This window comes from Ascidia mentula, chromosome 4 (assembly GCF_947561715.1).
Source record: "Ascidia mentula chromosome 4, kaAscMent1.1, whole genome shotgun sequence".
Taxonomy (NCBI): domain Eukaryota; kingdom Metazoa; phylum Chordata; class Ascidiacea; order Phlebobranchia; family Ascidiidae; genus Ascidia; species Ascidia mentula.
The window spans coordinates 8,468,609-8,490,326 of NC_138569.1; the positions used below are offsets into that span (position 1 = coordinate 8,468,609).

Consider the following 21,718-nt stretch of genomic DNA (forward strand, 5'->3'; position numbering starts at 1 on the left):
AATTTTCCAGGGTGCCGTAGGCTGTTGAATTTGAGCGAATGGACGGTTACTGTCCTGACGTATGCATGTTGTCGATCGTGTAATTTAATCAACGAAGATCCTTAACCAGTTAGCAGCACTTTTGTAGAAGAACTGCTCGTTATTTATTTTATCACTGTTATACTGACTGTCACTCTGTCATTTAAATCATTTCAGCATTTGACTAAAAAACATAAATAAGACATTTCTTGACCCAGAGGAGTGGTTGATTTCCAATACGTTCAATGTGCCATATGCTTCAGGTCTACATTTAACATGTCACGCACAACAATCGTTTGGTCCGCTGCTGACCAACCTTATATCATTATACTATAAAGCGTTTTTTTAACTTAGCGATTATGTAACTGCACTTACGTACACAATCGAGACATGAAACAAAATTTCATGGAAAAGTCACGCCAGGGTAGCATTTTTGCACAGTTTCATGTTTCATAATGTTAGTATGGCTATATGCTTGTTTAAGTCTTTTGCTCGGAATTGTGGCAAAAAACGAATTGTCGCTGTTCTGGGAAGTCGTTTTGCAAAAAATGTTTAAGCAAAATAAAAAAAAAAAGTGCCAAAATTATAGCAAATAAAGTACGTCTAGAAAACAAGTGCATAATGCATGCAATATACAGGTTGTTAAGTGATGTATCGTATGAATCCGATGTAGTCATCAAAAATCCTCCTCAATCTCCTCCACAATCTCCTCCACCGCCGCCTCCACCACAATCGCCGCCTCCACCTCCACCACCACCTCCACCTCCTCCGCAATCACCGCCTCCACTAGAGTAACCTCCTCCTGAGTAACCACCTCCCGAGTAACCTCCTCCTGAGTAACCTCCTCCGCCTCCGGAAAAATCCACTGCTGTCGATGAATAATCGCCAGCATGTCGTGAATAGACTCCCCTTCCCCAAAATTTATCTTCTTTGTTTTTTTTGTTGCTGGCCACCGGCGCGCTTGCAACAACGCTGGTTGTGTTTTGGTAGCCGTAGTTTGTGCTTCCACGTGGTGGCGGCACATACTGGAAATTGGCCAATGCGCAAGAGTTACACATCGAGGAACAAAATTTTAACAAAAACGCATTAGGATGTCTCGAAAAAATTACTTACCGGCCCTGGATGGGCTTTGGATCTTCTGTAACACCAGTAAATTCCACCCAACATTAAGAATAGAAACACAATCGAACATACAACAGCAACTATTGTTCTGACTAGGGTGGGATCGTTAACTACGAATACAAAAGAGCTTATCACACAAAAGGGCCACCAGACCCCACTCCTATTACTATAAAATGATGCTACTTGGACTAAATAAAAAAAGCTCTAATTTTCTACGGATAGCTTTTGACAGGTCAATTCACGTAAAAGAAATACATTACCCACCAGTGTTTACAGGTTTTGGCGTGAAAAAGCTGATAGCGTAACATTGTTGGAGGGTATCCAACTTGATAGGTGGACTTCCTATTTCCGTAAGGTCGGGAACCTCTGGTGTGCACGGTAGAGGGCTGGTTCTGAAAAGCAAACAGCACCCAAGATTGAAGTATTGTTTATTGAATACCAGACCAATTTGATGCAAATTCAGTTAAAGTGTTGTAAATAATGTCCCGGGACAAAAAACATGCGGCTTCAATGCAACTGGAACAAACAAGATTAGATACTAAATTTACATGCATACAAGCTTTACCTAGTAAATGTATACCGGTTCAGACACGGATTGTAATCGCTGTTGTAGGTAAAACACGGTCGGGTACATGTGCCAGATTGTCTTTCGCCACAAATGCTATACTAAAACAAACACAGTATTTCCATGTAAGTTTAATTAACATGATAATAATGCTAAGTTTGCTGACTTGGAAAAACTATTTTAGTAGATTTTTAATCATACACAAAGGTAGGAAACATGTTTACAGCATTTTAGCAAAACATTAAAACTCACTTGGCTGCTGTAGTAAGATTTGCATAAGTTTACAAAGGCATTCGAACATTCACCACGCGTCAATTGCATCATGATAAGGTAGGCGTTCGTTCCATGGACGGGTTTTAGTTCAAAGTTATAGCAATTCCCCTTTACTGTGTTTCCGACGTAGCTCTTTTGGCCATCACGGACCTGAATCATAATCAACAAGCAAATGTTTAGGGTTGCTGGCAAATCGTTAATGAAGCACAATATTGTAAAAATGTATTGCCCTGTCACATTTCTGTGGTGTACCTTGCTTTCGACCAACGAAAACGTACGAATATTTCATGTGTCTATGACTTTTGGTGCCATTTTTATGTGTAAATAATGTAATTGTTTTAGTTGCATAAAACAGTATTGGAATATGAACTGAAACATATGTCATAACCTTATTTAAACCTTACAGTCCAAATTACTTTTGACGCTTTACCTCATAGGTTTCGTAAACGCGAGCACTCTCTATATCAGAACATTTCTGTTGTTGTAAGATACCGTCCCGTATTAGCGCAGCGGCTAATAAAGGTTCCCATTCAACTAAGTGTTTACCAAAAGCACGGCTTGGATTGGAAATTAAACCTGGTGCAGAAATCACCCAACCGCCGTTATCGATCAACACGCATCTGTATGATAAGTAAAACGTTAATTTTCATCCTTCAATATTAACATTCACAGCAAATATTTTTGACAGTTTTAATTAGTTGGTCATATTGAAACGTATAATATATCTGACCACCACTGCAGTTATAAATTCCTGGAAACAAATTAAAAGTTCTACCTGTATTGACTGCTTTGATTGCAAGTTGGATAGAGATCGACGATCAACTTATGAAAGTGTGACATCACAATATCTGTTCCCATTGCACCGAAAGTTTTGTCATTCAAAGGGTCGTGGACTCCACCGGACCTGTATACGAATCACGTGTGTTGTGAGAGAATCACTTTGTTACAAGAAAATTAAGGCTCAAAGAATATTGTGTATGTCATGTTATCGTATCTTAAGCAAAATAATAATGATTGACAGGTTAAAAGAAGAACTTTTTTAAAGCTATAGTTTTCTGAAAGGATTGCAGATGATCCATACTTTCCGTCAAAAAGTGCTTTGGTGAGTGTGACGACGCCTATTCCGCTTGCTGCGTCATGGTACGGTGGAGTGATAACATATTTGCCACGGTTCGCTTGTGCAAGTTCATACCTTTAAATAGAAATGATGTGCATACAAGTCGAATAAAGTTTGGAGCAACAGTTAAAAGCCATGGCAGCTAAAAAGTGAAGGTTTGCGAGCGAACGTGTTGTTGAAATTACAACATAAATAACCTTGTGTCAAAACCTTGTGTTATTTTAGGGATTAAATGTTGTTCTTTAATACAGACTCAAACGGTATATCAGCCATAAATAATATTTGCCATCGGTACCCTACCACGATCTTGTTAAAGGATCAAAGTTGCTTGGCATTTGAGTCCCTGGATATATTCGGAACATTCCTTCCTTGGTCGCTACGTAACGCCAAAAGATTTCTTTGTTGAGTTCATCTCTTTCTGCATCCACCCAAAGTTGGTTTGCTTTGTAAGTCGCTACTATAACATCTTTAACGTTTGCCTGCAATAAAAAAAATCAGTCGGAATTGTGCAGAATTTAAAAAAGGCGTTTTTTATGACCTAAAAAGTTTAAAAATATTCATTAAAATTTCTAAAATATGTTTATTGCACATATACAAGAACTCCAGGAATGCAAAAGCAAAAAAAAGGATTTCGCGTGTATAAAACCCATTGAATGAGAGATGACAGCAACAAGGGATATCAAATGACAAAATGTTAGTCCCATAAGCTTAAAAATATGTTTTTCAGAGGTTGTTTAAAGTTAATGACTTCAAAAACAAAAAAATTATGTGATCGCCTAAAACATGATTTTCCATGTCCTTTTCATCGGTCACCATGACGCAAAAGTAATGTGATAGTTGTGCTTGTCATAAACATCGAATCGATGTGACAAAATACATAACTTAAAACTGTTAAAAAAAGCTTATTCATGTTTAACATCTTTGGCATTACCTTTAAGTTTGCCTTGTTTGTAGACACTCCCTCTATGTATTTGGAGAGTGTTTTCACGTAGCCAATGGAGTTATTCTGGACCAAATAAAGCTCAGAATCTTGAAACGATCTTGCAGCCAATGCGACAGCGCTTTTACCTGAAGCAAAAAAAAAATATTTATTTTTTATTGCACTGGTGTGTGGGTTTATATCGTCCAGAGCAAAACAAAAGCTCCTGGCAGATCGATTGTTGCCCAGAATTGATTGAATAAAACCGTTACCTTTGGCGCAGAAGTTTTCTACGTGACGACATGGTGTCGCTGGTTGTATCAGATCAAATCTGTGATAAAGAAAGGTTCCAGGCCGAAGTGAACCCTGTGGGGTAAGAACGGTTTGCGCGTCTTCCATTGCCAGCACAAGACACAGTGAAAACTTTGTTCCTGGTATCTGAAAGAGATTTTCATAAAAGGGTTGGATTAAACTGCTAAAACGTTTTTATTCTCCATCGGGGAAAAAACTGGCCTTTGCGCCGTTGATAAATTGGCCGTTCACGTTAATATCTTAGAAAGTCTCCGTTGATTGAAAAATCTTTTTGTCCCTTGCTTATTCACATTCAGGTTTTCCCCTTGTCTTAATCTTACCTGTTTCCAAAGATACGTGGATCGCACTGGGACTTGTCTATTAGGATACATTGTGCTGTCTCCCCCAGGCAAAACCCGTGTTGACTGGAATGTTTTTTCTCCGGAATCACCCCTGTACTCCACAAAAAGCATAAATATGCAAAATAACAATTCTTTTGTGTCATATTTGTATGTTTTTCATTTCTGCGATGTAGAAAATAATTTTAATAACCCTAAGTCGTCTGTTTAAGTTTTTTTTTGATATATATATTTCGCCTGTGTTTGCAGGCATGGCATCATCAGTATCGCTGATTCAAATAGATTATTTTCGGCTAACCAGTTACTAAGTTTCCGTTAGTCACAGAGACAACAGGCGATTCAAAGAAAATAAACTTTCATTTCTGCGATGCAGGTCTAAAAATTGTATTTGTTTCACTGATTTACCTTTTCATGGACTCGAACACTGACAAAAATTCTGCATCCCGTTCGAACGCGGTCACTTTAACGAACAGCGGGTCATGGTCGGTAACATAAGGAAAGTTGGGGTGGTTTATTACCAGGCCTAACACCGAAAACATGGCGAGTATTTGCATTGTTACAACTCACAACATCTTTATCAATTCACGATATTATGATGTAGGATTACCTTCGTTATTTATGACAAACGAGTATGACATTTCAGTAGGTCTGAAGTAACTCGATTCCGCGAGTAGTTCTTCCATGGTTATGTCAACTGCCGTGACTCCAACCAACTTTCCTTTCACGTAGACTGGTAAACTGGCAGTCATCAATAGACCTAATAGGTTCCTTTCTTATATTCTTGTTTTGGTTTATGGGTATATTTACTCTTTTTAGAGACAAATTTAGGGTCAAAGTTTGTTAAGTTGTATGATAAGATCGATAAATGTCCATACCAAGGCCCCAGCCGTCCATATACGGAACTGTCCAAATGGGGTCTATCAGCTGATCAGCTCGAATTGAAAAGAAATTGTAGTATGAAGCCATCTCGTTTCGAAGATTTGAAGGTTCGGTAACAGCTATATATATTCCATCCTGCCCCGATATTTAATAACATATTATGTGAGTAACAGACCTTGTCCTTCTTGCATAGAAGAACCTGTCCCTATGCGCTAGAATAAATGACAATTAAAGCAAATGCAATAATGCTGTGCAAACAGGACAAAATCTAAACTCATGCTCGTCTCATAACATGAGAAACTCCTTACCATTTACTGAGCCAATTTACATACCTTTACATCAGTGCCAACTTCTACATGAGTGGATTGAGCCATCTGTCGCAGAATACTACCATCTAAAGGAGTAAAGCGATTTAGTGTTCATCCTTTGTTAAGGATTTTTAGAATAACTAAAAAACGCTTTGCTCCATCGCACTTGCAAACATGCTTTTCTGGGCACATTACTTGGTATTTTACTCTCAAAGAAACGCACCAGAAAAGCAAATCTAATGAAAATTAAAAAAAAAATTGGTATGTAGTTACCTGCATCGGGACCCAGGCCGTATGTCATGATTACCACAGAGTTTTCCAGCGCTGCATTGTGAATGTTAATAGTTTTGAGAATCATGTTATCGGGGTCTGAAGGTTTTCCGTCCGACATAAACAGAATTGCTCGATCAACTGAAATTGGTAAATTGTAAATCACATACAGAAATGAAGCGGGAGGTATTTGCAAACGCTAGTGTATTTACAACACAAAGTCAGTCTTCTCAAAGAGTGTCAAACAAAAGAAATACTCAGAAGCTAAAGTTTTGTAATTGTTTTATTTTCCTTGGCTTTAACATGCATACTTCCAAAAAACACGAGATTAGCTAAATAAAAAATATTGTCAACGGAAAAATTAATGGTTATGTTCGCAAGTAAAGAGCAAATTTCTTGCAACTGTAACCAATGCTATGTATTATGTGACGCTATACATTGTAAAGATCGTGCCAAATGTTCTATAGCGTGTATTTGTCAAAAAAGTCCCGGTTGCTTAGGTTTACATACCAACGGTGGAGTTGTTGACGTTGCTGAAGAAAGCAAAGGAGGTGTTCAGCGGTCGAACAAACTCAGTCCCCCCTGGAAGTTACATATAGATTTTCTCATTACCGTCAGAAACATGTCAGACAACAGACCTACCGAATGCTTTAATACCACTGATGTATCTGTTTACACTGTTCTTGTTTTGAGGTGTGGCTCGTGCGAACATTTTGCTGAAACAATCCCCGTTCGGAATGCGCCGATGAGAGTAAACCTCAACTGTGTGAGAAAATGCGACGATGGCAAACTGTTGAAGAGAAAACTGGATGAGAAAGAAGGTTTAAATGACGACAAATATTTAATTAAAACTTAGTTTTAACTCTTTTGGTACTGAACCAGCAAAACGCGGTAGCTAAATTTAGAGCATCACCGACATGTCACAGTTTACAAAATACTAATTTAAGGCTAAAAAATTAACCATGAAAGTAAGCTTGGTAAGTAAAAAACAAACAGAATATCTACCTCGTCGTAAGGATTGAGTGTATCTACTACTGTTGTTGCAGCTTGGCGAGCCAACTGCATGTAGGAAACTCCATTGTTATCCAATCCGTTCATGGAACCACTCTTGTCGATTACAACTACAATTTGTTTGGGTTTCGGAACGTTAGTTTGAACGTACCATGTTCTGAAAAATGTTTGAAATTGGGTATGACACCGAAAAATGACGACTAACCGTGATCATAACATGTACTTTTCAAGTAATGCCTTCGTCACGGTTTGTAATTTTAGAAACTTTTTGAACGAATCTTACTTCTCAATTGTTCAATTGTTGTTTTGCGGCAAAGTGAAATACCAGCACCATATGCCAAACATCCAAAAAATAGTTTTTAAAAAGATACGGCGATGGTTAGTTTTTCCTTAAGTTTTTAAATGCACGAATTTCCGAGGATGGTTTATATACTTAACTTAGACCAATTTTTATCACAGCTGCAGCAAAGGTCCCATAGGGGAGATATTTTGCTCATTTAGGAAAGCGGGAATTGAAAGCAAATTTAAGTTTAGGAAAGATTAGAACACGAAAAACACAAGAACCTACTACCTAAATCTGTTGTCGTACGATCCACAGTCTTTCGCCTTGGTGGCTGGGAACCGAGTGGTGACACCTTGTTCGCTGCCGAAGTATTGCCACTTTAGCGACGGCACACTTCGCAAATTATCAACACAAGCATCTCTGAACGCGTTCTGGAGACGAACCGCATTTGATTGCGCGCTGGATGAAACCAACTCACAAACTTTTGATGTAGATACCTGAAAATCATTTAGATTTTTTGAACTAGTGAGCGTGGTAACAACCTTGTTTCAAAGAGCCTATAAAACTTCATTGAAGTGCAAAAGATGACGAACAAGTTACTTTACCGGCTGTTTAAAACGCGTGTCGTATTTCAGTTCGACCGATGACTGATGACAACATTGTTGTGTGCTTGGGTTTGTTCCGGAATAGGATGAAACGACTGCATCGCGCAAGTGTTTTACTGCTTGCGCACGTGATTGAAACTTGTTGCTGAAGGAACTCGCAAGCTGCAAATGGCAAGGCTTTCATATACATGTGGTTATTTCTGCCGCTTCTGGCGGAAAGGTCTTTTATAACGTCACGCACAAGGATTGCGATGCGGAAGCACGATGTATGACAAACTAGCGACTATCTAATTAACATGGCTACCAATTGTAACATACCGCGTCATTTCAATGATACATGTATATTGTAATAGTCTAAATTTGTTGTACCCCTTTGTTGTATGTAAGTTTAATTATCATTCTATTATTGTTAAAACAGATATATCAATACACATACAGCATTAAGCAATGTATTTCCGCGCAGTGTTTGTCTGTTGTAAGTTAAGCCGTCCAGATGACTCTGTGAACACAACATTGGGAAGTTAACAACTATACTGTAACTACATATAAGCGTCCTGACCTGCATCTCGCTGTACTTAAGAGATATCTCAGTTAGTTTCTTCACTTTATTGGCCAACAAATCAGGATCTAATGCAGATATTTTCTTAATATGCAGCACAACGACTCCAAAAAGAAGCAAACTATTCACCACAGCTCTTACATTCAACATTTTGTTTAAAAAGCTGCGAAAGGAATAAAGTCCAATAGTCAACCGATAGAACGACACTTACTATAGTAAACTTAAGCTATAACTGACACAACACAGACCTAAACGCTGTTATTTAATTTGAATCCAATTGCGTCAACATGACTTAGCAGCATGACGTAACAGCAGCAACAGCACGAGCCACAAAACGTGAAAGTTATTCGTACTTTTCCATTTCGCCCTCAGGCTATATATTGAAATATTACATACGCAGTACACGCCAATCCGGGATGAACAAATTTATGCTCGATTTTTATATTGTAGATAAGCTTAATAATGTATTAAAATCCAAACACAGCGATCTTCAAACAGCTCAGATCGATTTATTTAGAGAAAAATATATTTCGCCTAAAACGGCATCATCAGTTTCTCCATTTACCAAAACTGCCAAAAAGGAAAAACAGAAAGAAAAAAGTCAAGAATCTAACGCAAAAAGGTTACGCAAGCTAAAAATAAATAAAAATTAATAAAAACTATAAAAATATTCAGGTTTCAAGCATTAACTAAAAAATAATAAAAGTATGAATTAACTGCATGTGGTCAGACCTGTCTGTACTACTTTGCTTTCAAAAAACCACTGGCGCTGACACCGAGTGAGCACACAAACATACAGAAGCAACTGAATGTAAAAACAGAACAAAAGTGGAAGGGGAATGGACGTCACGAACTGCAGACAGGTAGGCCTGTGGGCGAACAGGTGTGACCGATAAGACTCGGTGAATGATAAGACGATAAAAACAGGTTAACAACACAGGAAAAGTCATCAACCCGTTACAGCGAAAACAAGCGCAAACAAAAACATAGTCCTACGGGCGGGGAATAGCAAAACAAACTATTTGCATGATGGTGTTACCATGGTTTGCACATTTATTTGTGCCCGTATTCTGTGCAACCATAAGTCCTCATATAGATCCAAACTCCCTGCAGGTGGTTTTTGCACGAACGTCACGTCATAGCAACTTGGCAATATGGGTCTTTGCTGGAATGTCTCGCTATGCTTCTTCAGGTAGTGGTTACCCAGCGCCGTAGCATCGCTATCTAGCGAGCACTCGAAGTGGTACCAAGTAGACCTGTGAGCATTCCAGCGAGTGGAGAACTTGTTTTTCGTCTGCCCAACATACTGGGCTCCGCAGGTTTTGCACGAGGCCACATATATCCCATAGTCGCGACATGTTAGTCGCTGACGCAACATTATTCTGCCTTTGGGGGTACACAGGAAGGTAGTTGTGGGCACCATGGGCTCGTGGTTACCATGGTGCCCGCACAGCGCACAGTGGCCGCAAGGGGCCGATTGGCCAGTGTCCCGAGGCTCGGTGTGATGGGCAAGCTGCTTGTAGTGGCATAGTTTGTTAAACATCGTTGGTCCTTTGAAGATCGCTGTGTTTGGATTTTAATACATTATTATTGATACGGTGTGCGATCGACAGCCTGCCAGGGGCCTTTGGTTTTTTTGGATCCAGATTTGATTTACTAATCACATTGGGTAGATAAGCTTATTTTGAAATGACCGAGGAAAATTTATGTTACAATTACGATGGGTCATTCTACGTTATTCGAGTTACTGTTGATTTACTGCAAAACACTGTACATTTGATCAACTGCTCGGACACTGTGTGCAATTGTTTGAGAATAACGATACGGATACGTTGTTAATTGGTTGAAATTGAAGTTCCTTTCCTAATTATTTTTCACGCATGACCAGAATGCATAAAACAAGAAAAATCTATTTGTGTGCAAGTTTCTGTCATTGTTTCTCCAAGTAACTTTCGAGTGTCGACGCAAATGATGGTGCCAAGTGTATTTCATCCAAACGCGATTAACTGTACGATTTGTTATTTCATGGGTATTATATATTTCACGTAAGTTTGGTTCAATGTTGTTTGGGTGTGACCAACGTAACAAGATACCATTACATCGCGCTGTAAAGGTAACCTTCGAAACGCAATTATTAAAGTTTGTCAACCTTTTTTGGGCAATATAACCATTATGTTTTATGGATTCTTGATACTTTAGCCTTTTATGTTAGAAGTTAACAATTTTATTTAATTATTACAGATCGAATTGTTGCAGCGAAATATTAAACTTCAAAATCAAAAGTTTAACACCACTGTCCTAAATATGCAACATGTAGTTGATTACCGAGAGTGCCTTACGTCAAACCGAAAAATACAACTTTCGATGAACGTGCAGGATATTACGTCATACCACAAGCCGAATTCCACTTGCCGATTGTCAGTGCAACATATTTTTATTTGGAAGACTCAGTAGGCCTGATTGGTCGACTGGATTGTTGTTTTTTTACAATGACATCGCGAATATATGCTATGATGAAATCACCTGTGGTTGTCATCTACCTTTCACTTTGTTTCGGAGTTGTTGTGGAGGCGAAAATCATACCAGAAGTGGATGCAAGTTTGTTGGCTAACAAAGTAAAGGAACTTACAGAGTCGTCGCTGAAATACAGCGAAATGCAGGTGGAATATTTTTATCAAAGTTTTTAACACATTTTTATCCTGATTGCAAACCTTTGGTTTAGGACCACCTGAACAGCTTGAGATATGAAAGACATATATTAAGCGGAACTACTCTTCTCAACGAGGTAGGTTTGTGTTCACCTTTAGGACCATAGTCGTCCCAAGCTAACATTATATCGTGGTGTTTTAAATAAACCAGTTGTCTTAAATTTATTAGTCTTGAATATCAAAAGCACAAATTCGCTTTGTACAAACTACAAAAAGTTCGATTTATTTTTTAAGCCTAAAAATAAATAAATTTGCTTTAACTGAAGAATAAATGAGCTTTGAAGGTTTGGATATTGTTTAAAAAAGGCTGCACTGGGTTAATAAACGTAAAACAATGTCGTAATTGTGCGGGATAGGTTTTTTTTTATGCCAATCCAGTAGTTTCCCGTGTGCCTGATCGAAACTCCATCATTGCGTAAGAAGTAGGCTTCGTCATAACTGTCATCCTTCGTTGGTAATATCATTGTTACAAAACGTCACGATAGCTTCGGGAAAACCCTGGTTCAAAACACATGTTTTTCCATCAGCCAGTGACTAACCGTGTTTTGAACCAGGGTTTTCCCGAGCACGAAACCTGGGATTTTATGACAGTTTTTAAACCAAAGCAATTTTTGAAACGCCGTGTGGATGCAAAAAGATTTTCGCTGAAATGCTAATTTCGAAAAGGCGATTGTTCGATTTCGATTAATGTATTACTGGCATAGACAAGTTATTTTATAAATAGCAATTTCACATTTTCAAGTTCTAAGAAATTAGCGATTAAAGAATCCGCTGGGTTCAGTCGTGGCTATTAAATGTGTAAGCTGCATACAGATGGCCACTGTTTCAACCTATAAGGTCTCACCTATAAGGTGGTTATTAACATGACGTAATTTAATGGTACTTCCACGAAACGCGACGTTGTAATTTCCGGTTTGACGGTTCCAGTTCTCGACAATCTAGAACATAACCCGGGATATATGTTTCTTTGCAATAACACCATAGAAAAAATTATCATAAGTTTGGTAATATTACTCGTATAACAGGAGTCAAAAAGTTGTGCTCAGTGACGTAGCTGGCATTTAAGCACAAAAATTTCCAGTCATATTTCGTATCAAGTGGTCTTCAAATCAACTCATTGATTGCGTGGCTGAGATTTACTTTTAAACCGCTTGGCTCGTATTGCGTTACATTATACAAAATAAAAGACTAAACTGAAATATATAAAAAATGCGTTGATTCAGTTTTAGCGAAATATGAACTGAATATCGGAATCCCGAAATTTGGGTTTGGATTTAAATTGAAACACTATGTGCTCACAAAATGCTTTTTCCAGATTTCAAACTTACTGAGTATCAAGTTTCTGTCAAGTGAAAGAGCACTACATCGTTTGAGTAATACAGTCGTTTACTCCTATCTTGGGACCAGCATGAACACAACCGCCAATCAGCAATGTTGCAATATTTCATTTGAGGAACTTAAGAATTACACGAGGTTTCAGCAGCCGGTAAGGTTAAAAACTGTTGTTGTACAAAAAAATTCCAAAGAGTATGAAATGTATAAGAATGACCAACTTGTGACAAACATAACGTACAAATCTATAAAATATCGCCAGGAGATTTGTGCGATTGCGCCTTTGTAATATTCCACCTGGGCAAACTAAAATGTCTTTTGTCTGTTGGAGCGAAATATGGAAATAATAAAAGGACGACGGTAATGCTGATAAAAAGGACATTCGTATGCTGTTAAATAATTTGCGACTATTTAAGCAATTTCAGTTGAAAGTAAAAGTCGGTGTTTTGTCTGAATCTCCGAAAAACCAAAAACATTATAACCGTGCACCATTTTGCAGGTTTCAACTTCAAAAGTTTGTGAGTTGGTTTCATCCAGCGCGCAATCATTTGCGGTTCGTCTCCAGAACGCGTTCAGAGATGCTTGTGTTGATAATTTGCGAAGTTTGCCGTCGCTCAAGTGGCAATACTTCGGCAGCGAACAAGGTGTCACCACTCAGTTCCCAGCCACCAAAGCGAACAGCTGTGGATCATACGACAACAGATTTAGGTAAATAAGTTTTGTGTTTCTTGGTCTTAACATGTACATTAAGTGAATCAATAGCAAAAACTTTACCCAGATTTACTTGGAAAATTTCTTCCCACATGAACCTATATTAAACATAAAAAAAGTATTTTCTTTCTTCACGTAGAACGTGGTCCGGGGACCGAATGTGGCCGTTCATATTAGTGCTTATTATTGCACTACGCTTGTTAACGGTTTTGGAAACAAAACAAAGGTCGTCAATCGCATATTATTGTTTTGCCAAAAAACTTTACGCGTGCTGGGCGTCTTTACCTGGTTAAAATTGGCCCCCATCACAACAATATATACAACGAATTCCAGTTACGCTGTCGTTTATTTAGTGGTTTTGAAATTCACAAAAAGTACATTATGGGCAACAACTAACATATCCCACTGCATCTTTTCAAATGTTTTTTAAGGTGCGATTGATTTTTAATTTTTTGAGGTATTTTGAAATAAAGAAAGCATCACAAAATAAAAATAAAGTTCAATAAACGAATTTTGCAGCCTTTACAAGTCATTCGAATCCTTAAATGTTTTTTGTTAATTTTTCACGCTGTACGTGTTGTCATCATACCTTCTGATCGATGTGTGATACTCAGCATTGCCATGTGAATGTTTTGTAGTGCATTGACATGCGAGGACGTGCTTTGCTTTTGGTTGTGTGCTTACTGTAGTGAAGATCCTAAATAAGGCTCCTTTTGAGTGATTCAAATTCTTCGCGATCCTTCATGCTGGACAATCATTATTTTTCAGTCACTTCTCAACAAAAATTTTAAAGAAACAACTTTAAAACTTCACGCACCCACAGTATTCCAGTATATATGTCTGTAGGCGTGGTTTGAGAAATAATGTTGTTTAATGTTGCGTTTTGTGCCATAGAATTGGTCATGCGACTATAAAACTCAGTCTGCAGAACATGGGCCTGTGTCCAGGGTCGTAAGCTTGAACTTCGCCGGTGGCATGAATTTTCGTAGTCCGGTGAATTTTTCGTAGTTAATGAAGGGAATTGTTTTCACTTTTTTAGATCGTGGTACGTTCACAGCAAGACACCAAGGCGTAAACAGATTGTAATAGTAATAGACAAAAGTGGGTCCATGTCTACCTATTATGGCGCAGATTCTTACATGGAAATGGCTCGTAAAGCAGCGCAAAGTATAATAAACACTCTAAACTATTACGACGAGGTAAGCGAAACCAGAAGCGAAAAAAAATACATTTATCGCTTTAACTTAGCTTTAGATAACGTTATCAAATATAAAAAAACATTGTAATCATATTTAATATTCAGTGGTAATCCTGAAAAGAAACAACCACATGCCAAACTTTAACTAACAAGCAATCTGACACCCTAAACTGTCGCTACAAAAGTTTTTTTTTTAAATGGAACAATAATGTTGGAATGTCACAATTTTGATAGGTCTTGCTTACAATAATTACTTTTTAGTTGGAAGTGTTTGTTAGATATAAAATCGGTTTTCTGAATATTTTGTACTTGCCGTCGCAGTTTGCCGTCGTATTATTCTCTCACGACGTTCAAGTATATCCCGGTACAAACAATCCCAACGGTGATTGCTTTCGCAACACGTTTTCACGAGCTACACCTCAGAACAAGAAACAAGTTAATGCTTTTATCAACAGTATTGCAGCAAGCGGTAAGATGTAGCTTGTTATTAAAGGAGCATTAAACCTGGTGCCGTATTACCATGATTATATATTCAAATTTATATTAGAGCTATGAATTGTATGTTAATGTAGATCAACCCTTACACACAAAATGGCGAATTAAATTTGGTGCAACTTAAGGTAAACAATAATATCTGGTTCTACGTTAAGTCGTGTTTACTTTGCAGGCGGAACTTCCTATGTACCAGCTCTAAGCAGTGCATTTACTTTCTTCAAAAACTCGTCTCAATTTGGTTTGTGCGTTTGTTTGGTGCCTAATAATTGTTTATTTGGAGAATTGTGTGGTGATGCATTATATCGTTTATTTGATTATTTTATTCGTCTTATCATGTATTGGTTATGAGCAGCAAGACGTCCAGAAAATACTGCATATATATAACACTAGTTTTAAAGAACTGTTCTTTCATAAGGCATAATATTACGAGATTTTTATTACAACCGACTTTTATTACAACCAAGTTACAACTTGTTGCCACATATTACGAAGAACAGGTCTTTAAAATAACGAAGTTGCACTGATCAAGAAAATTTTCGAACATTGTGTATCAAAAATATAATCACGAGTTTTAGAAATTTGCAATTTTGATTCCGCTCCTTCTGTTGAATATGCTCTTGTTCCGCAATGCACAAAATAGTAAGAAACCCATACCTGTCTATTTGTAGAGGATCGTGCAATTTTGTTTGTTTCCGATGGACTCCCAACTGAGGCACAGGATTCCATCCTTGATGCTGTAAATCTTCACAGTGCTGCGCTCGGAAACTCGGTGGTCATACTGACCTACAGTCTTGGTTATTATGCTGGTAGGTGATTTTCATTACTTGAAATAAGTAAGCATACGGTACTGATACATTGTATCATTTATCAAGACTTTGCAACTTTGCGCAAAATGGCTATCTCTACATACGCCGAAGTGGGAACAAGTAGAAAGGTATGTACTTTTGTAACGTAAGGTACTTTTGTAACGTTTATCTTTCTTAGGACCTGCTTAGGGTGTATATGCCTTTATTAAAAACGTGAAAGCGGCCCAACAAAATAAGCTCTTCACACAACGAGTCCATTGCGTTACTGCCACGCATACATAGTCTCAGGTCACCACACCCAAAAGCAGTCATAGATGACATATTAGCGAACGCTAGGGGCGGTAAGGAGATGGCGATAAAAATATGTAACACTTTGTCTCGGTCATATACACGAAGTTGATGAAAAAAAGTAGGCCTTATTACACAAATGGACGCTTTGCATCATAAAGTACATCATAACTTACATTAGCATCTATGGTTTCACAATTATGGTTCATGTTATTATATGAGCATTTTGTCCCATGTAAGAAGTTGTACGTATACTAGTTGATTTACCTGGTGATTTAGTTTTAGGGGTAAATCGGTTCATGGTAATCAGGATAAATGGATTAACTTTATTCTTTTTTGTTGGATGTGATAACAAAAATATATTGCTATTTTTGTTGCCGCCAAGTATGGAACGTATACAGCGGTTACCCAACCTTCAAATCTTCGAAACAAAATGGCTTCTTATTACAATTTCTTCTCCATTGGTGAAAATCAACCCAACTATCCCATATGGACAGTTCCCCACATGGCAAACTCAGGTCTGCGTAAAACCAATTTTGCTCAATTTTATAAAATCAACAGTCGTTGCTGACGTAGGCAAATAGACTGTGTTATATTTTGCTGTAAGTGTTTTAAAACCTAATGCAATAAAATAAAAACAACATGATTCAAATATTTTTTAGAACTAGTAATTACTACCAGTTTACCAGTCTACTTGAAAGGAAAGTTGGTTGGAGTCACTGCAGTTGACATAGCAATGGAAAAACTATTCGCTGATTCGAGTTACTTCAGACCTAACGAAATGTCATACTCATTTGTTATTAATGATCAAGGTATAACTGAAATTCATTGCACACTTGTTGTACACATAGTAAGCGCAAATTGTAATGATTTTTTCCAACACCTCTGGCTTAGAAACACTAAAAACGGAATTACTCTACATTTTGAGAATAAAGAGACTGGCCCACATTGATAAAAACATTGGCATGTTTTACCTCAGGCTTAATCATTAATCATCCGAATTTCGCTTACGCTGCTGATTCGGAACCGTTGTTCGTTGAAGCGACGGCGTTCGAACGGAACGAAGAATTTCTGTCAGTGTTCGAGTCAATGAAAAGGTAATTACTCTCGTGATATTTGACTGTGCTTAAAGTTTGGAAAGTACAATTGTTTTAGCTAATACAGTAACTGCTGTTGTATCGATGTGTTGCTCACTGGGTCCATATAACATTTGAAACAACAAATAACTTTTTGTTTTTTTCCAAAAAAAGTTACTTTTTACACTTACAGCTTAATCATTTTGCTTGCTTGCTGTATAGTCAACACTTGACTTTGTACTGTGTTTCCTGACAGAGGTGGCTCAGGAAACAAAACATTTATGACGACCCGAGTTTTATCTGGGGGCAGCAGCCAAATGTATCCAATGAGGGAAGTGCAAGTGAATTCAACTTATTTCTGGAGTCAGGTGAATAAAAAGTAGAAGGGTACAATTCACGACATGTTGTTTCGGGCTTGGAGTATAAGTTATCACATAGTTAAGTAACATTTGATCATAAATATATATTTATTTGGATAATGTCACTCTCCAATGTTAATCCCAATAAATCGTGAAAATAACTGTCAGAAGTCGCCTGCGGCCTCATGTGAACCACAAGGATCGAGTAAAAATCCACTCTGGTCTGTTTTAGATGCCTTGATAATATAATCAAACCTACAACCTTAATCAAGAGGTTTTCAAAAACTCCTAAAACGATTCAGATTCCTAGAACCAAGTTTTCCCTCTGTGTGGTTCTGGCAGATGAAGAAGTGCAAACCGTTCTGGCCCCACAAGAATCACTTCAACCAGGAACATTTCTTTACCACAGATTCGATCTCGTACCACCAAAGACAACTTGTCGGTACAGTGGAAAAGTATGCGTTAAAGGTAATTAGAACATAAGGGCACTCGTACAGTTTTCCGGTGTCCTTTAGGTGGTTCTCGGTTGATCTGTCAGTTTAAGTCATGTGTTCAATAAGTTTTGTGAAAAGGTTTGTATAAGGGAGTGAGTGAAATGATTCACATTCTGGCTTAATTGATTCACATACAACCACTACTAAAGTGAAATTACCAAAAAAAAGTGTGATTGTTTTACGTTTAGCTGTGTGCTGACTCTAACCGGTGCGTAAACACACATTCGTGCATGTGATTGAATATATTCCAAAGACGTTTCTATGTAATCTCATTAATTTTTTTTGTTAAATATGAAATAGGCGGGTTTTGATGGAATAGAAAAGTGTGCCACACGGCCCAGTGTTATTGACTCGATCGCAAATGATTGGAATATCGTTACTCTTAGATAAAAGCGCCGTTGCACTGGCGACAAGATCCTTTCGAAATTCTGCACATTTTCGCCTCAAAAGCAATAATGCCAGCTTTGTAGAAGCTCTAACCAATTATATGGAGAAAAACAACACAAACCAGACTAATTTGAAGGTGAGTAAAAATATCCGCTCAGTACATTTAGGAACCATTCGTTCATGAAATCGCAAACCCACTATCGAACATTATCGTATCTCTATATTACTTCATGTAATGTGTGATGTTGGTTACGCTTTGTATGGTTAATTATGAAAACACAAAATTCAGTTGACTAAGTGGTAACTGTGGCATAAGCAGGAAAACCTAGGGGGTTGCTTCAGGTGTTCCAATTTTTTCAGCATGGCGTTAAGGATGCTGTCGTGGCGACTTACAAAGTCAACGATCTATGGGAGGTAAACGATAACGAAACCTTATGGCGTTACGTGGCCACCAAGGAAGGAATGTTCCGAATATTTCCTGGGACTCAAATGCCAAGGAATTTTGATCCTGTAACAAGATCATGGTAACTTATTATGTTAATTCTTATACGTTTCGACTGACAACCGAACGTATGTCGATGTAACGTCACATGGGAATATCAAGAGCTGGCAAAGAGATGCTGCTTATCGTGTTAGGATTTAAAGATGCAATCAACTCTTACACACAAGTGTAAACAAAGACAATTTTGAGAATAGCATTTTTTTCTTTTTCGCAAAATACCCCATACTGCGTACAACATATTTAGCATGACTGATCCGACGAGTTTCCAAAAAAGTAATAATGTTACGTCCAGGTACGAACTCGCACAAGCGAACCGTGGTAAATGGATTATAACCCCTCCGTATACGGACGTCTTGAGTGGATTAGGGGTCGTTACACTCGCCAAAACATTATTCGAGGGAAAGTAAGTATTTTTTGTGTTTTTCTCAAACAATAAATCACCATGATTTTGTTTTCTATGTGCTTATTTTCATACCGTCTTTGTGAAAATCGTGTTGTAAAGAAAGTTTCGGTCATGTTCAATTGATTTCAATGTGTGTCATTACTGCAGACCTGGAGGAATCAACGACCCTGCGATTGACGAACCGATCGGTGTTATGGGGACAGATATTGCCATGTCACACTTTCATGAGTTGGTCGTCGATCTCTATCCGATTTGCAATCAAACTCTGCAATACAAGTAACAAAGTCGCAATTTCTGTTTTTCCCGTTTATTGTATCCAGCCCTAACAAAACATAACCCGTATCGACATTTTCTTTGTTAAATTTTGGTTGGCAACGCACGGCATCCAATGCACTGTCTTTTGGTTGTAGCACCAATGACCTGTTTCATAACTAAGATATGAGAGGGTTTAGATAAGAATAAAAGTGCACCTTTACAAATTGGTCACTGTAAATTTTGTCCTTCATTCAAACCGTACTCTTTTATCATTTACCACTAGATGTTGACAAAGAGCCTAATTTCGTGTAATAAACATATAAAATCCTTGTAAAACATACATTGATTCTAAAATAATTGAACACTTTTAAGAATAACTCCTGTAAATAATCTTTGGTCGTTTATGTGTCTTATGCGCTGTCCAAATATTACAACCAGCGGTATTACTTTCCACAATGCATTCTTTTTCAGGTGCATACTCGTTGATAATGGCGGGTGGGTGGTTTCGGCACCAGAATGGTTATTATTTCCAGTCCGGGAGTACAGTATAGCTAAATGGGAACCACAAATAGCAGCTGTGTTGGCGGCCGACGGAGTTTTGCAGAAAAGGGAATGTTCCAACATCGCCAATGCTCGCATTCAACAAACTTATGAGGTTTCGTTCCATTGGACCATGACAACACATAAAAAACTTAGACAATAAGGAAGGCAGAACCGATTATTAGAATCTGATAAAGCCTACTTTCAAATGTAGAGCCCGGAATCTCGAGAAAAAAGGTTTCTCACAAATCCCTTGCAGAAATAAACTCAAATGAACTAAATAAAACGGGGTAACAGGAAAATATTCTTCTGCTACAACATCGCTTTCCCTGCTTCCGTGACCGTTTTATGATTGTTATTACTAGGGAAACAAAATCGTTACTTCAAAGTGCTCACGTGCTACAACCCTTGCAACCTTTGGGCCTAACAATGTGGATAAACGTGTCATGTCAATTGCCATACTAATGTCTATCTTATAGTCTAAAACATTTCATTACCAATCTCGATATTTCAGATCTCACCAAGTCAAGGAATCTACGCTGGGACCACCGGATACCCCAGCTGTAATTACTTTGAACTAAAACCTGTTAATGGAACAAATGCTTACCTGGTTATAGCAAATTTGTCATACGGTGGCTGTTCGAATCCTTCTCCAATTTGTACGAGTTGTTATTCCAATCCTCAAGTACGTCAAAACGTGTTTATCAATTCATCAAAATAGAAAAAGGTTTAACTGTTGCATTAAAGTTTTGAACGTTTTCTAAGCATCTTGGTTTGTGGCAATAATGTTGCGAAAATATATTTGTTTTTTATGAGTTGTTTTCTTAATCTTTAGCCACCGTGCTTCGGACAAGCACAATGCAGCTGTCCGTGCTATTCCGAGAGCAAATATTACAATCCCTGTACGAACCGTTATATATTGAGCAGGTAGTGTAACCTTACTTATACAGTGCAAGTTTTTTTTATGACTTTACTACTTTTGTAACATGAAAGAAGAGTAAAGCATGCATTATCGTTTAATTAATCCGACCAATAAAGATAAACAATCACCTCGACGCGTATATAGTTACCCATGGTGGTAATTTTTAGCTCAAGCCCTCGACCATGTTTACCCGAGGTTTCAAAACTGAAGAAACTTGCAACACCTGTTGAAACTTTAAACCTTCTCGATCAGTGTTACGAATTGGGCTTTGCTGCGAAAAATATCAGTGAGGAATTTACTACGGGTAAGAATTGCGCAATAAACTATCTTTGCATATCTTTGTATTTTCAAGGAGCTGCAAGCCCATACCTAAACACCTAGGTTACCAGTGCAAAACAAACTGCAACAATTGGTCCAATAATAATTTGTTTTAGTAACCGCTTAATTTTTAGTTCACTGCCTTTTTTCCTTTCATTTGCGACAGAAATGCCGATGGAAACATCTGAAACACAAACGACAACATTAGCTTCCAAAGAAAATGTTGGCAACTCGGTCAGCATGTCTTCAACTTCAATCATATTTGCTGTATTTTTTTACATTTGTTTTAGTTACATTCTGTGAATCGAAAACATGTTTAGCATTAAAACTAAAATTTAAAGTTAA

General features: G+C 37.8%; 2 protein-coding genes across 2 annotated transcripts; one reads left to right on the forward strand and one right to left on the reverse strand.

Moving 5' to 3' along the window:
* Positions 1-707: 707 nt before the first annotated feature.
* Positions 708-8,738, reverse strand: LOC145898004 (VWFA and cache domain-containing protein 1-like). Its single transcript, XM_082986456.1, has 24 exons — positions 8,580-8,738; positions 8,457-8,519; positions 8,021-8,182; positions 7,704-7,912; positions 7,127-7,289; positions 6,764-6,911; positions 6,632-6,703; positions 6,125-6,262; positions 5,876-5,937; positions 5,540-5,678; positions 5,272-5,421; positions 5,070-5,187; positions 4,647-4,758; positions 4,287-4,452; positions 4,027-4,163; positions 3,396-3,574; positions 3,060-3,170; positions 2,754-2,882; positions 2,409-2,598; positions 1,958-2,128; positions 1,706-1,806; positions 1,405-1,532; positions 1,132-1,250; positions 708-1,043 (listed from the first exon to the last, which is right to left on the reverse strand). The coding sequence occupies exons 1-24, from the start codon at positions 8,727-8,729 to the stop codon at positions 708-710; spliced, it is 3,453 nt and encodes a 1,150-aa protein (XP_082842582.1). The 5' UTR covers positions 8,730-8,738.
* Positions 8,739-11,092: 2,354 nt separating this feature from the next.
* LOC145898005 (VWFA and cache domain-containing protein 1-like) lies at positions 11,093-21,676 on the forward strand. The gene is made up of 23 exons (XM_082986457.1): positions 11,093-11,239; positions 11,302-11,364; positions 12,603-12,773; positions 13,119-13,327; positions 14,370-14,529; positions 14,850-14,997; positions 15,196-15,261; positions 15,692-15,829; positions 15,896-15,957; positions 16,503-16,635; positions 16,780-16,929; positions 17,097-17,214; positions 17,450-17,561; positions 17,855-18,020; positions 18,433-18,569; positions 18,794-18,957; positions 19,228-19,338; positions 19,486-19,614; positions 20,065-20,248; positions 20,648-20,818; positions 20,969-21,060; positions 21,223-21,359; positions 21,540-21,676. The coding sequence occupies exons 1-23, from the start codon at positions 11,093-11,095 to the stop codon at positions 21,674-21,676; spliced, it is 3,105 nt and encodes a 1,034-aa protein (XP_082842583.1).
* Positions 21,677-21,718: the final 42 nt, after the last annotated feature.

Coding starts and splice junctions, on each gene's coding strand:
- LOC145898004 (XM_082986456.1), bottom strand. CDS start 8,729: ATGTTGAATGTAAGAGCTGTGGTGAATAGTTTGCTTCTTTTTGGAGTC. Junction 2,129..2,408: donor GCGTTTACGAAACCTATGAG/GTAAAGCGTCAA, acceptor ATTATGATTCAG/GTCCGTGATGGCCAAAAGAG. Junction 1,533..1,705: donor AACCGGTATACATTTACTAG/GTAAAGCTTGTA, acceptor TTTGCTTTTCAG/AACCAGCCCTCTACCGTGCA.
- LOC145898005 (XM_082986457.1), top strand. CDS start 11,093: ATGAAATCACCTGTGGTTGTCATCTACCTTTCACTTTGTTTCGGAGTT. Junction 17,562..17,854: donor CAACTTATTTCTGGAGTCAG/GTGAATAAAAAG, acceptor AAAACGATTCAG/ATTCCTAGAACCAAGTTTTC. Junction 21,061..21,222: donor AACCGTTATATATTGAGCAG/GTAGTGTAACCT, acceptor GGTAATTTTTAG/CTCAAGCCCTCGACCATGTT.